Below are 14,361 nucleotides of genomic sequence, written 5' to 3' on the forward strand. Positions count from 1 at the left end.
GGAAGGAGGGGTGGTGCTATGGTGAGGGTGGGGTTTCATGCAGTGCTTTCCCAGCCCCACTGCCCATGAAGAGGGTGCAGGGAATGACAGGACGCGGGAGGGTGCTAAGCGGGGTGTGTGGCGGGAGGGTCCAGGTGTGGGCTCAGGGCAGGTTCCTGGAGCTTCCTCCAACTGTGTCAGAGAGCCTCCTGCAGTCTGGGGGTGAGGGAGTGGGGATGTGATGGCACGCGAGTGTGCACACACACACAGACACACACACTTGGAGGAATGAAGGAAGCAGGTGAGCCAGCCTGGCCACCTGTCGCTCTCACCTGTGGGGCGCTCACCTGATCTACAGGCCAGGTCCACGTCCTTCTCAAAGTCGGTCTGCAAGACAGAGATGAGGGTGGTGAGTTCCTGCCATGGAGTGGCTGCCGGCTGCAGGTAATGGGAAGGGGCCACCAGAGCCAGAGCCACACCTTGAGGGCACGTACACGTGCATGTGTGTGTGTGTGTGTGCTGGCTCACAAGCACTGAGATGTCCACATGCTTAAGATGCCTGTGTGCTCCCATGGTGTCACTAAGAACCCCACACAGGTGGCCATGCCTTTGCATGCTCTGTATGCCTTCACATATGTATGTGAGTGCATGTATGTGTGTTTGCAAGTGTGGTGAACGTCTGTGTATTCATCTGATCAGTGTGCCTTTGTGAGTGTGGGGAGTGTATCTGTGTGTGTGAACAGTTGTATTTGAGAGGCTAAGTGCATGGCATGCATGTTTACACACACATCAGCGTGTTTCTGTAGAGGTGTGTGCATTTGAGTGTGTTTGAATACATGTGCGTGTGTTGTATGGGAACTGTGTGCTTGTGTGCAGGCACACACACGTGTTCTCCTACCAAGTCAGGACTGAGCAGCTGGCCTCCACCCCTCTGGCCTCTGCTCCTTGCCTCCCAAGCAGCCCTGGGCCTCCAGCACCACTGTGCACCACAGCCTCAAAGCCACTCTGGATATGACTGGGGCAGGCAGAGCAGGTCGTGGACATGGACCTGGGTCCCTGACTGGCACAGCCACCCTTGACCAGTGGCCTGGTCCCCATGGCAGTTCTAGGGGAGCATGGGTCTAGTGCAGGTCCCACCAGGGGCAGCCAACCCTCAAGCTTAAACTTCTAGGTTCCTTCCCTGAAAATGCAGGAGAGGCTGGAGGAAAGACAGTGCTCCCTGAGGTCAGAAGTGAAAACAAGAGGAGGCGAGGGCTGGGGATTTAGCTCAGTGGTTCCACCACCTGCCTCAAATGCTGAAGGTCCTGAGTTCTATCCTCAACACACACAAAAAAGGGGGCGATGTGGGGAGGGGGATGGCCCCATGACAAAATACTTGTCAGGGCTCCTGACAGCTGCTCCCTTCCAGAGGAGAAAATGAGGTCAGAGGGGCTGGGCCCCCTCTGTGCCTGGAGCTGGACATCTGTGGTGGGTGTAGGTGATCCCAAAAGGGAAGAAAACAGCTGGCTCCTGTACCAGACAAGGCTGGGGGAGATGCTAGGGTCCTGGGGCCTGGGGCCTGAGGAGAGGTCCGGGCTCCATTCTTCCTGTGCACCCCCAGGTACCTGAGCCAGAGTCAAGACAGGGACTGCAAGGGGCCTAGGGGCAGCTCTGGTTCTGGGTGGGTCAAGGACATCTTGGTCCTGGCTTGGGGAACCGGGCTGCCAGGGCTCAGTGTGGAGGGTGGATGTGGAGTCTGAGTGTCCCTGGGGGCTACTGAAGGGTTCCTGGAGAGGCTGGGCTGGAGGCCCTATGGGGGGCCTGGATATGGCCCTGGGTATGGAGCTCTGGGGATGCAAAAGGGTCAGCAGGAAGATCTTGTGTTGAGCAGGGTATGAGGAGGGTATGAGGTGGACGCCAGCCCAAACTCGCTATCTTGGTCCTTTCCAGCTCAAAACCCTGGCCCAGAAATTTCACCTTGATAAGCCTCAGTTTCCCCAACTGCAACCTGGGCTCAGACCTCCTCTAATGACCCAGCTGGGCCCAGTGAAACTCCAGGCACAGGAAGGACCTGGAGGCCCCCAGTCCTACCATGAGCTGGGCATGGCCGTTCTGGAAGGAGCCCCCTGAATCCCCGTTGCCTTCCTCCTGGCGGTCCACCACACGGCACTTCACGGCATCCTGGACCTGTGGAAGAGGGGAGATGTCAGCAGGCAGCTGGGCCCCCAGCGCACAGCTCCCCGAAGGCGTCTCAGGGAAGGGCCCACCCCAGTGAGGACACTCCCACGAGGGTAGAGAAGGGACAGTAATGTGTCACAGCAGACTGAGGGGCCCTCTCCTCATCCCTGGCACTCTGTGCCCTTTGCTATATAAAGATGGACCTGCAGGTTCCAGGCCACTGAGAAGGTGCCTCGAGCCTGGCTGGCCAGAGGCTGAGAGAAGGACCCCCCACCAGCTTGCAGCATGGCCAGAAGCCCCCATACCGACTACTCCTTCTCCAGCCATTTCACTAAGACCAATGAGCTCTGTCGAGGGGATTCTACCAGCCAGAGAGCCAGTGTCAACGGCAATGGGCTGGACGCGGTTGGGCTACAGGAACTGCAGCATGTAAGCTTAAGAGGGAGTTCACCAAAGAGCACCAGCACGCAGAAGGACATGGAAGCCAAGAGCTGCTTGACCATCCACCTCATGGTCCAGACACAGGGCACAGCCTAGAGTTGCTAGCACCATGAAGCAGAGCTGTGTCCCATACACTGGCCATCCTGGAACCTGTGGAAGCCCTGTGGTCCAGTCCACATTCTTAATTTCCTGATGATCCCAGGCTCCTGCAGATTGGGCTCGATTGAACATCCTTTATCCTTTGATCCTCTCAGACAGGTCCTGCCTGCTGCCCCAACCGTAGCTCCAGCCAGCTGCCTTTGGGAGCCACCTCCCTATATGGGACTCTCCACTCTGCTGCTGGGTGGATGGGAGGTCACCTCGCTAACTGCGCAGCTCTGCAGCTGCTCACTTCTCTGAGTGTGAGTTCCATACGCTCCTCTGTCCCAGGACAGTTCCTCCTCTCCTTCCCTGCAGGCAACTATCCTTGTTCTACAAAAGCCAGGCAGCTGGCGAAAGAGGCCAGAAGGGACCTCAGGGCAGACAGAGGCCTCACATCTGCACTGGGTGGAGCCTCTGTAGAAGAGAGCAGATCTTCAGGTAGATCGAAGGACCTGACCATCACACAGTGCTCAGACAGCTGGGTAGGTGGCGTTCTTTTGGACAGCTTAGGGACTGTCTTCCTCCCATGGCTGCCTCTCTTCCCAACTCACTGTTCCCCAGAGGCTGGCCAGCGGCTTCTCTGTAAACAGCTGTCTTCAATGGTGGGAGCTGCCCACAGCTGAGCAGGTGAGGGCTGAGGGCAGGAGCTTCAGGAGGGACCTTCACAGCAGGGCTGCAGGGGAGGACACTTCTCCCAGGAGAGTAACCCCAGGGGCAGCACACTGTTCCCACCTGTTTTCAGGACAGTCCTTGTCTCCAGGGCCCCTACATCCACTCATCCTGGGCAGAGGCCCCAGGTGGGGGAGGTGGGCAGCCCCAATGTCCATGACAGGACAGGAGTTGCTCCTTCAGAGGACACCACCCTAGGCCCCCAGGTCTGTGGCCGGGTCAGTGGCAACCTGGCTCCCCACTACCCTTGACCTTTGTCCTGCAGCCCAACCTCCCACTGCTGCTCCTGTCCCCACCTCTCTGGTTTGTCCACTCCCATGTGAGTGCTTTAAATAGTTCCCAGCATCATTCTAGGAAGTTGCAGAGAACAGGAGAGGCCATGGTCCCTCCTGCCCCTCCAGCACATCCTCGTTCTGACTCCAAGCAGGGGTCTTAGTCCATTGAGCTCTGGACAAGTCACCCTTCTTCCTGTCCCTGCCAGCTGACTGAGGACCTTGTCTAGTGAGGGCCTGGTTTTGATGCCATCTAAGAAGGTCCCGAAAATGGCAGAAACACCTGTCTTGGCTCTGGTGCTCAGTAGGCCCACGGGGACACAGCCCCATCTGCCTCAGTCAGCCACTATCCCTGACTGGCTGGGGGCCAGCAAGGTGGCAACATGTGGGGACCCACCTCTCTGCGCAAGATGCAGTGAACCATCACGATGACGAAGCCCTCCAGTGAGTCGAAGACAGCGAAGAGGATCTGGAAGAGGGCGGAGCGGCGGTCGGTGACGGCGAGCACGGCCGACATCCAGGTCAGCGCCAGGAGCGGCAGCACCACACAGGAGCTCCACAGGGAGGCCCTGGGGACGGAGGGCGTCAGCTGGGCCGGCGGAGTGGCTGCTGCCCCAGCAGGTGCCTCCCGCCCTCCCACTCCCCTCCCGAGACCCTCAGCCTGGCCCCTGGGGCTGGAGCAGAGATCTGCCCAGCAGTTCCAGGCCTGAGGACTCTCAGGGGCCCAGCCAAGTGGAGCTGTTTGGGAGAGACTCAGGTTCCTGACTGTCTGGGAGGCGACAGGGGAGAGAAGGCAGGTTGGAAGGGGACGGGACAGGGACCCAGGGGCTGGTGGATCTAGGAGACACCTGGTCCCAGCTCCCAGGGCCCTGGTTTGAGGACCCAAAAACCCAAGTGCTGAACTGCAGTGCCCTGTGGCCAGTGGAAGGGGAGGAACTCAGTGAGAGGGAGGGAAAGAAACTGAGGGGACACACAGCAGACAGGCCAGGGGGTCAGAGGAGAGAGCAAGACAGACAGGACGGAGACGACACGGGCGCTTCCTCCTCTCCTCGGGCTGCGCACCCCACCCCCTGAATCTGGCCCTCCCTCCTTCAGACGGTGCCCCCACCCTGGCCTGGCTCTCCCTCGTCACTTGCCACCCAGGCCTCACATGGGTGCTCACAGGTGCTCTGGGAACCTGCTTTGGCTGCACCCTGGCCCTAGGTGATTCCCAAGCCCATGTGTCCCGGGGAGCAGCAGCAGCAGGAAACCCAGGCAGCGCTGCCCCTGTGGGGCTCCTAAGGGTGCCAGAGTCACGGTCGTCGCCAGGAGGCATGGCTGGCACCAGGACAGGCTGCTCTGCTCCTCACTCAGGGATGGCTCTGCTGTCCTCGGAAGGAGCAGCGGGAGACAGGCAGCAGAGCTGAACAGGGAAAGGGTCTAGGCCGAGGTCAAGGGCAGCAGGGCTGAGAGCAGAGAGGCTGCAAGGACCCAGGGCAGCCAGGCACAGGATCCAAAAACCAGCAGGGCCTTGGCAGGGGCCTCAGCAGTGGCTCAGCTACGTCCCTAGTGTTGAGGACTCTTACCACCTCCTCTTCTAGGCCCTGTCCTCGTGCTGGGGCCTGGCCCTGCTTCTCCTCCAGCAGCACTGGCCTGGGGGAGCTGGAGCCAACACTGCTGTCACCACCATCAGACAGTGCCATTGTCTCCTGGGATTCAGGGCCAGCTCCCCAGTCACCCACTCTCTGGCTCAGACCAGAGCCAGGGGTGGTCCTGAAGACCCCCATCAACTGGGTCAGCAGGGCTCCAAAGCTGGATCCCACATGACCCTCCGTTTGCTGGACTGTGAGGGTGGGAGCACCACAACTCTGTTCTGAAGATGTGGCAGGTCGGCCCTCCCCAGCACGTGGGCCAGCTCCACTCCCCACCTTACACCCCAGGCTGCAGCAGCTCACTCCATGTCCTCGTGGGTGGCAAGGGCTGAGGCAAGCAGGCCTTCAGAAAGTGACTCACAGTCACTCTGGGCAGGACTCTTCCTGGCTCAGGGCTCAGCATCCCCACCATGACCATGGGCCTGGTAACGTCTCCTCCTGATGCACCTGCACCAGAGTGAGGGCAGCACGGCCCACCCTACCCACGAAGATGGCTTGGCCCCAAATTATCGTCCTTGTTCCCCTGCAGGGAGCTGGCAGATAGCATGGAGCCCCACAAAAGATTTCTGGGCCCCACAGCTTTTCTGCACAGGCCCAGAAAGGACCCAAGCAGAGGGAAGGGAGGCTTCCCTCTATAGTTGGACAGCCCAAGCCTGTGGGGTTACTGCCTCTAACTTGCTGCCTGGCCTTGAGGGCCACTGGAGCAGAGCTCCCACAGGCCCCCAAAGGGAGAGGGCCATGCAGCAAGACCATTAGCCCCAAAGACCCAGCACTGCTAGGGCAAGGCCCCTGGCCTGCAGGTCAGTGTGGGCCCAGCCCAGGGCAGGCCACTGCTTGGCTGAGCCCTGTGCCTTACCTGCCCCTCTCCTACCACCAAATCTGTATCCAGGTGAGCTCCCCCAGTTTCATGGCTGGCACCTTCTCTCCACCACTTTGATTTTACTAAAATCAAAAGCTCCTAAAATCCTGGGCTGCAGTGCCCAGCGGGGGAGCAAACACAAAGCATCCTTGGCTCCAGGGTCTGGGGACTCAGCATCAGTGTGACCTGAGGGAGGCATGGACAAGATGCCCTCTTAGAGCTGGGAAGCCTAGACACTCCAGGCCAACGAGCCATGCTCACCTGAGCCCACGAAGTCCTGCCCTGCAAAGCCCCAGAAGATGCCAGGTCACTGTCCACTAAGCCCAAATTGGCCATCCCTGCCCCCTTGACTGGGCTCCTTTTCGATACCTCACACTTGAGTGTTCACAGACACACAACCCACATGCGGAAGCACATGGCTACATGGCCGTACACATGTGTTCATACACATTCACACATATACATGCTCCCCAGCAGCTGAGGACACACACACACACACACAGCCACTCTCACACACATGCACATACCTCCTCACACATATCTGCAAGCTTATGCGCACGTGTTTATATGCTTACACTTCCATGTACATGTCCCTTCCATGTTCACACTTATGCACACTCAACATGCAAATCTACAGATGCACACTCCCCACTCCTGCTACACACACCCACTCATTTGTGTACACACTCACACCTGCACACACACCTACTCTCACAGGCATGCACTTGCAGGTTTGCACATTCACACAGCCCTACCTCATGCCCGAGGGTGGAGTTGCCCATCAGGCAGGCCAGAGCTGCTATCCCTGTGCTGCTCTGTGCAGCCCCATAGCCAGGGACAAGAGGCAACACTGGGCTCTGGGGGGGACAGGGCTCACACCCATCCTGACTGCCACCTGGCCTGGCCCACTCTGACTCCCGCTGTGTCTCGTGCTGTACATGCACAGGCCCCATAGTGTGAGAGAGAAACTGGGGGCAGAGGCAGGGAGAGGGTGAGAAACCTGGGGAACCCGAGGGGTGGCAGAAGTTAGAGAATTGAAAGAACATAAAACAAACAAATGTGACTGAGAAGAGAGCAGAGCCCGAGGCAGGCTGCAGCCGAGGTGGCAGCAAGGCACTAACATGGCATTACTGGTGGCGTCGGAGGTGACATCAGTCGCAGAGAGGACTCCACACTCGGCACATTTGAGGGCGCGCCCGAGGGGGGCCCGGGGCAGCTGACTGCAAGTGAAACCAAAGGCTGAAACAAAAGCAAACACGTTCTCACGGAAACCAACGGGTGACAGAAAAGAGTAAAACAACCAAGAGACCTCACTTACAGGCCAGACCTGCGCAGTGGAGCTGAGCATGGACACAGCCTTGAGCCGCCTGCGGCTGGGCATCAGGGCGGGTGGTATCAGGATGTGAGGTGCTATGACCAGCTGAACTTGGCCTCAAGTTTGCACAAAACAGTCAACTCCTTGAGGGGGCCAATGTCACCTTCCCCTCTTCCCCCAGGTAGGGTTGCAGGTGTAACGACCCACTTGCCAGCACTCTGATGGTGGGGACAGGGTTGGTGACCTGACCTGGGCAGTGGCCTCCTGCAGGGCCATGTGGGAGTGTCTGTGCTTGTGTGCATGGGCCTCTCTGTCTACATGATGACAGGTATTTGCCTAGAATGTCCATGGTTATGCTCCAACCCCAGCTGCACCAACCACTCACCCTCCTTAAACCTCAGTTTATTCCTCTGAGAACATGAAAACAGTCTGTTGCAATGGTTATTCATTTTTGTTTGTTTGTTTTTTATTTGAGACAGGGTCTTGCTAAGTCACTAGGTTACCCAGGCTGGGCTTGAACTTGTGGTCCTCCTGTCTTAGCCTCCCAGAGGCCGAATGCCACCATAACAGGCTTCAATGCTTATTCTAAGTGCAAACCAAACAGACCTTGGGAAGAGCACTTGGCCCACAGCTGCTTCTAGAACTCAGCAGCTGAAGTCAGGGTGTGGTGCAGCGTGATGCCCAGGCCCACAAGAAAGCCCTGGGCCTCCCTGGTGTGGGACCACTGCCCAGAGCGTGTGAGGTGGGGTGGGCAAGGCCTCAGAGGCCAGAGTTGAGGCCCAGGAAGTGGAGACCAGGCCAGTCAGCCATACAGCTCTCCCCTTGGGGAAGGCTTCCTGCTGCCTTTCACAGGGGAGAGTAGGAGGAGCCAGGAAGAGAGAGACAGAAAGGAAGAGAGACACAGCAAGACTGGCACAGAGGGGAGGGCGGGGTGCACCCCACACGGGCGCCGGCCAGCCGGCAGGACAGACAGCAGCAGAGGTGGGGAGGAGGGCTCATTGAACAGGGCAGGGCTCTGCCCCAGTGTCCACGGGACCAGCCTGTCTCTGAGGCCCAAGGCAGCAGCACCCACCCTTGGTGCTGAGCCTCTGGGAGCGACATCCCCCATTGTCCCTGGAACTGTCCCCTCTGACAAAGGCCCCACAGGATAAGGAGTCAGTTGCCCAGAAAGTTAAGGTCCTGCCTTGGGTAATACCGTGAACCTAGGGACCAGGGACTGACCCCCAGCTGTGGACCTCAGGGTGCACTCCTACCACCCAGAGCCCAGCAGAGGAGGGGCCTCTGTGAGCAGCTTCACTATTCCCAGAGACTTTACAGTGCCCTACCCTGTAACAGGTCAGAGGCAGAAACGGGCACAGAGTGAGGTGTAGCCCGAGCAGGCCTTTGTGCTGTGCCTCAGTTTCCCCACCTGCTCCAGGGTCCCCAGCACTGTCCGACTGGGCAATGGGGCACCTCCATCTGCAGGGCTAAGTAAGGCGCCACACAGCCTGGCCTACCCTGCCCTCTCCTTCAGCTTCTTGTCTGTGATGCCGTCTTTGGACACCAGCTTGTTAAACACCAGGATCCCAATCACCATGTTCACCTGTGGGTAGAGAGGCAGTGTGGGCAGGCGGCCATACCCATGGTGTTCTGCATCCCACCCAGGTTTACCGTAATGCCCCCACCACACAGACCTGTGCCAGCCAGGCGAGGGCTGCAGTGACCTCAGGTCCAGATGCATCCATAAGGAACCCACTCTTTCCTGTGCCCCAACCCATAGCACCCAGTCCCTTCCATCTCTCCAAGGACAAGGAGCTCACCACCCCCAGGACTAGGGATGCCCTCACCAGCCTATTTTGGGGACCCCTCTTTCCTGACCTCTCAGCACATGGACCCTCAATCTCACTCATGGTCTCTGCAGGGGACCCAGCACCCTGGGTGCTCCTGGGGTCTCACACATCTCTCATGCTGCTGCCCAAGATAGGAGGGGTTCCCAGAGTGCCCTATAAGAGCCTCCACAGCCTGAGGCCCCTGGGCACCCGAGGGCCCCCTCTGACCTTCCCTGGTGGTGGGGACACATCCTAGCTGTCTGCACCTCACATTCCTACTGCAAGAGTCCCTAAGCCCCTGTGGGGCTCCTACTCAGCAGGAGGCTGCAGAGACTAAGAGGCCCAGGGCCTGGCCTCAGGGCCATGTGCCTAAGTTTGAGGTAGAGACCTGGGACCTCGCGGATCCTTGTGCCAGGGTCCCTATGCCCAGAGGTATAGGGTGGCCAACACTGTCCCCATGTTTCTGCAAACTCAGGATTGCACTCACAGGGCCTGCCTACTGGGGCACTGTGAATGGAGACTTCCCAGCAAATGTTACCACTCAGTGGGCCTTCGGCGAGGGGTCTCCCTTGGGCAGCCTTGCTGGGTGATATGGCCAGGGCAGAGAAGGGTGGACAGGCCTTGCCCTAGCTACTTGCCTGCAGCCCAATCACAGGGGCCAGGGCTTGGAGTCCAACAGCATGGACCAGTGAGGATGGAGCTCCTGCCTCATTAGTCCCTTGCCTTTACTCCCCAGACACCTAACATTAAATGGCCCCTGACCTTGCTGGCCCTTGAGGCTGGCTGGGAGAGAGACTGACAGGTGCTACAAATCCAGTCCCTACTTCCTTCTGCCTAGGTGCCTTTGAGGAACCAAAAAAGCAGTGAGTCAGGAGGCCAGAGGGGTGGGGAGTCTGAGACCCCTGATGGACACAGCCCCTTCTCCATCCACATCCCTAAACTCCCTGGCTCATTCCCTGCGGGGCCACCTAGGTGCCCAGGGTCCGCATGTGCCTGGAAAGGGAGATAAGGGTGAAGACGTGGCATCACCGCTCCTCAGAGGCCTAGAACCCCAGTGCTCCACAGGAACACCAGCCCCAGGAGGCAGAGGATGGGAGGCAGGCTCAGAGTTGGGCACAGCACAGACCCCAGACCATCTGTAACTGGAGACAACAGCCCCTGGCAACATATGCTGTTTTGTACTTGGCACCAAACAATGGACTAGAAAACCCCAGGATCCTGAAAGGGAAAGTCCTACTGGTGCCCGCCAAGACAAGAAGGCCCAAGCCATGGAGCTGGGTGCTGATGGCTGTGCAGGTAGACACATGGTCCAAGTCGCTGGTTATCCATCTGTCTGTCTGCCCCCACCACCATGTCACTCACCAAACCTGTACAGACATGCTGGCAGGAATATAGCTGGTGCCCAATAATCAGGCAAGCTGTGTTCACAGGGACAAAGGCAGTTGCCTCACTTCTGCACCCCCAACACCGAGGGCAGGTCAGAGCATGACTGTGGGAGCTGTCCACCCCTGGTGACCAGACCAGCCGAGGGGGCAGGTGAGAAACTGAGGTCAAGCCCAGTGTGGGACAAGGGGAGAGGGCCGAGGTCAGTACCAGCACAACGGCAGCGGCCGGTCCCACGAAGGCATACAGCAGTCCCCCCTCCAACGAGAGCCAGCAGCTGGGGAGGAGACAGGCCAGTTAGCGCCTGCCCACCCGCCACCACATACCAACAACGGACATGCTGCTGCCAGCTTCTCAGAACCAAGGGCACAGCTGGGAGGCAGTGAAAGTGGTAGCGCTTATTAAGCACTTGCAGCATGCAAGGTACGTCACTCTCGGCTTTGGAATCCCCAGGAGCCCTTCGGCCTTGATCATCACCCCTAGCTACAGATGGAAGCAGGTCTAGCACAGGCATGTACCACCTGGAATGACACAGCATCGGCCTGACTGTCTCTCCTTCCCCTAAAGTCCCCTCCCCAGCTTATATTCCCACTCCCTGGATTCCAACCACAGCACCAATGCTGTCTGTTAAACACATGCTTCTTCATCCTTCAGAAACCCACTTCAGTGCCCTTATCCCTTTGGGACTCTGGGAGGCCAGGTGTCCCCTCCTCTCAGCTCTGGGGATAGTGTCCACGTTTCCACTCTGGACTTCACCTTGACTGTCTCTGAGTGACTGCATCCTCATCTGTGCCCACTCCCCGCCACGCACGACAGCGAGTCAGACCCGCTCCGGCTCCCCGCTCAGCTGGGATCAGCTGCTCCTCCCACCTGCTCCCCTCATCCCATCCAGCAGCCCCTCCACAGGTCTGTCCCTGTCTCCTCCCCCATCCTGAGCCTTCTCTCCTCATCCAGGGAGCCCACACTGCCTCTAGGAGAACCCAAGTAATCTGGTTCCGCATTCAAGGCTCCAGGACCTGGCCAAATGACTATGGGGACCCTGGGATCTCACCTAGTAATAGATACCACCCCTGCCCTGCCCCAAGGGCACATGTCGGGGTGCTCCTGCTCTATTCTGAGGGGTCCGGGCCTCCCCATTAGTGCTCTGCAGATGGGGACCCTAAAGCCCAGTAGCTAACAACTGTCCAGGCCACCTAATAGTAGGGAGGTGGGAGGCCCTAGCACTCCAGCCCGCCCTCTCCACCCCTACCTGACCGGTTGGTGGCTCCAACCACAGGGCCACAGCTCCAGCCACAGGGCCCACCCTCCCTGAGCCTGAGATTGAACCCAGCCATACAGGGGATAGGACTCAAGTGCTCCCACTTTCTAGGGCTGCAGAAAGTCTCCTCAGAAATGGCCAGTGACAGACCTCCTCCTTCCCCAGCTGCCATCAGACATCAGCCCGGAGGTCATTCAGAAGCCCTGCCTCAACTCACTAGTTCATGGTGCTGTACCCTTTGGCCTTGGTGAATCCCACAGAAATGGCCACAACCAGTGCAGGAAGCCCTGGAAGAGAAGCAGAAGAGTAGGTATCAGCCCCACCACCACCCATGGGGGTCAGCCTCACCTCTAGCTCCCATCCCTCTCCTCTCCAAGCCCTGCCTGTGATGGAGGGGAGAAATGAGCCCCTGAAGCCCGGTCGGGGTGTGACATTGAGCGTGTGAGAGGTGGACAGGAGATGGCCACATATGAAAACCCGCAGAACCAGGAGCAAGGCTGCCAAGTTAGCAAAGAAAACCCAGTTCCCAGTGACACCAAAATTCAGATAAAGCAGGAATCATTTTCCAGTAAAAGCATGTCTCAAATATTGCTTGAAATAGACATGCACTAAAAATTACTCCTTATCTAAAAGTCAGATTGGCCAAGCTGTGTTTCCCCTGGCTACCCTGGGGAGGGACAAAAGGCCTGGAGCAGAAGAGCCCCCAGGGGTCTCCTCCCCAGGATGGCAAGGGAAGGGCTGCAGCGCAGGGACCAGCAACAGGAGGGTGGCTAGGAGGTCAGAACACAGCCTGCCCACAAGGCCACGCACTCACCCCAGCCCAGGCAGACGAAGCGCTTTCGGATGAGCCGGTTCCGGAGGCGGCCAGTCACAGCCATGTAGGACTGCCAGGCCTCGGTGAGTACCCAGCAGAAGGAGGACAGGAAGAAGAAGTGCAGAAAGGCTGCCACCAGCGTGCACACCACCTGTGGGCAGGTGGCCAGGGGACTGGGCAAGCGTCCCCAGCCTCCTGCTGACTCCAGTGAGTGCCCGCCGAGACCAGGAGAGGCCCAGCGCAGCGTCCTCAGCTGGCACCCGGCCAAGTGCACAGGCAGGAAGCAATGGATGACTTGGTCCCTGCCCTGTAATGGGCATTCAAGTGTAACCCGCCCAAGGTGGGTGCTTATGTGACCCTGCCCACAAACTGCCAGGGACAGACCTCCCCCTCCAACTGTCACCAGATGCTGGCCTAGCTGTCTCTCAGAAGCCTCATTTCCAGCCATCTGTCCAGCAGATAATGAATCTGGGGCCCAGAGAGGACATAGCACACCCTAAGGACCCACAGCAAGTCACAGACAAGTATGCTGAGGCCATGAGCTTCTGCCATAGGACACAGCAGTGTTTCAGGGCCAGGCTTGCTCTGTCTCATTGAAATTCTTGTCCCCAGTGCATGACAGTCTCAAATAAGCACAGGCCCTTACCCAAGGGCTGGGCCTGTTGTGTTTTGCTGGACAGAAATGAAGAGGATGGGCATGGGAAGCAGAATGGTGTGCTTGGGGAGGAAGGCCACAGAGCCCCACTGTGTGCTGTCAGACTCAAGGCTGGCTGGGGTGGGACCCATGCTGAGAGAGCACCATGACCCCACCCAAAGACACTGGGATATGTGTGGCAAGGCAGAAGGCACCTACCTTGTTGCGGGTCTGAGTCTGCCCAATGAGAATGAGGGCATTGGAGGAGATGATGGATAGGCAGAAGTTGATGAGGATGACAGACCGCTCGGAGCGGATGTACCTGCGAGAGAGGTCAGGCCTGAGACAAGCACCCAATGGGTCTCAGCTTCACAAGGACCAGGTCCCTACCTCCTCCCTGCAGTCACAGCCACCACTACCACCATCAGTATCACGACTATCATCCCCATCACCATCACCGTCACCATCAATACCATCACCACCACCGCCTTCACAATCATCACTGTCATCACTATGACCACTACCATGACCACCAGCATCAGCACCACCACCTCCCACCACCAGCACCCCTTAGATAGTGAGATCCACCCAGGTGAAGAGCAGAGGGTACAAGGCTGAGCCTTGGGGACCCTGATATGCCTTTGATTTACTGCATGACCTTAGGCAGTTCACATTCCCTGAACATATGTGGATCCCCACTTCCGCATGGAGCACATCAGAACAGTCCCTACCTGCAGCTAGGCAGGGGTGCATGGTGGACAATGGCGCTGGTTGGGAGAGGTTTGAAAACAGTCAGTGCAAAGCCTCACCAGGTCTGAGCCAGAGTTCAGAACCTCTGCCCCCATGTTTTAGGATACCTAGTACCTAAGGTAGGTGCTGGTCAGTGGCGGGGGGGGGGGGTAGTCATAATACCCTACAGATCCCAGTGGGAAGAGCACTGGATGCTCTGCCCTTGGGCAGGACATTGGAGGCCACCTGCTTTAATGGTCACTAGTCATCA

The 14,361-nt window shown here is 58.4% G+C and overlaps 1 protein-coding gene across 8 annotated transcripts in view; it reads right to left on the bottom strand.

The window, feature by feature from the left end:
* Adgrb1 (adhesion G protein-coupled receptor B1) overlaps positions 1-14,361 on the bottom strand; it is a 76,214-nt gene that overhangs the window by 4,874 nt on the left and 56,979 nt on the right. For 2 of the 8 annotated variants that reach the window (XM_087186890.1, XM_087186875.1), the window contains 9 exons: positions 13,581-13,683; positions 12,728-12,878; positions 12,131-12,200; positions 10,866-10,932; positions 8,961-9,046; positions 7,271-7,369; positions 4,057-4,228; positions 2,050-2,145; positions 312-366 (listed from right to left, as the gene is read on the bottom strand). In XM_087186890.1, the coding sequence (XP_087043016.1) occupies positions 312-366; positions 2,050-2,145; positions 4,057-4,228; positions 7,271-7,369; positions 8,961-9,046; positions 10,866-10,932; positions 12,131-12,200; positions 12,728-12,878; positions 13,581-13,683 (899 nt within the window). The remainder of the gene's footprint in view (positions 1-311; positions 367-2,049; positions 2,146-4,056; positions 4,229-7,270; positions 7,370-8,960; positions 9,047-10,865; positions 10,933-12,130; positions 12,201-12,727; positions 12,879-13,580; positions 13,684-14,361) is intronic. The other 6 variants (XM_087186880.1, XM_087186877.1, XM_021251342.2 and 3 more) reach the window with 3 other exon arrangements.

This window comes from Heterocephalus glaber, unplaced genomic scaffold (genome assembly GCF_053883595.1).
Source record: "Heterocephalus glaber isolate CG9 unplaced genomic scaffold, H.glaber_assembly_v1.0 deba00000281, whole genome shotgun sequence".
In the NCBI taxonomy this organism is placed as follows: Eukaryota; Metazoa; Chordata; class Mammalia; order Rodentia; family Bathyergidae; genus Heterocephalus; species Heterocephalus glaber.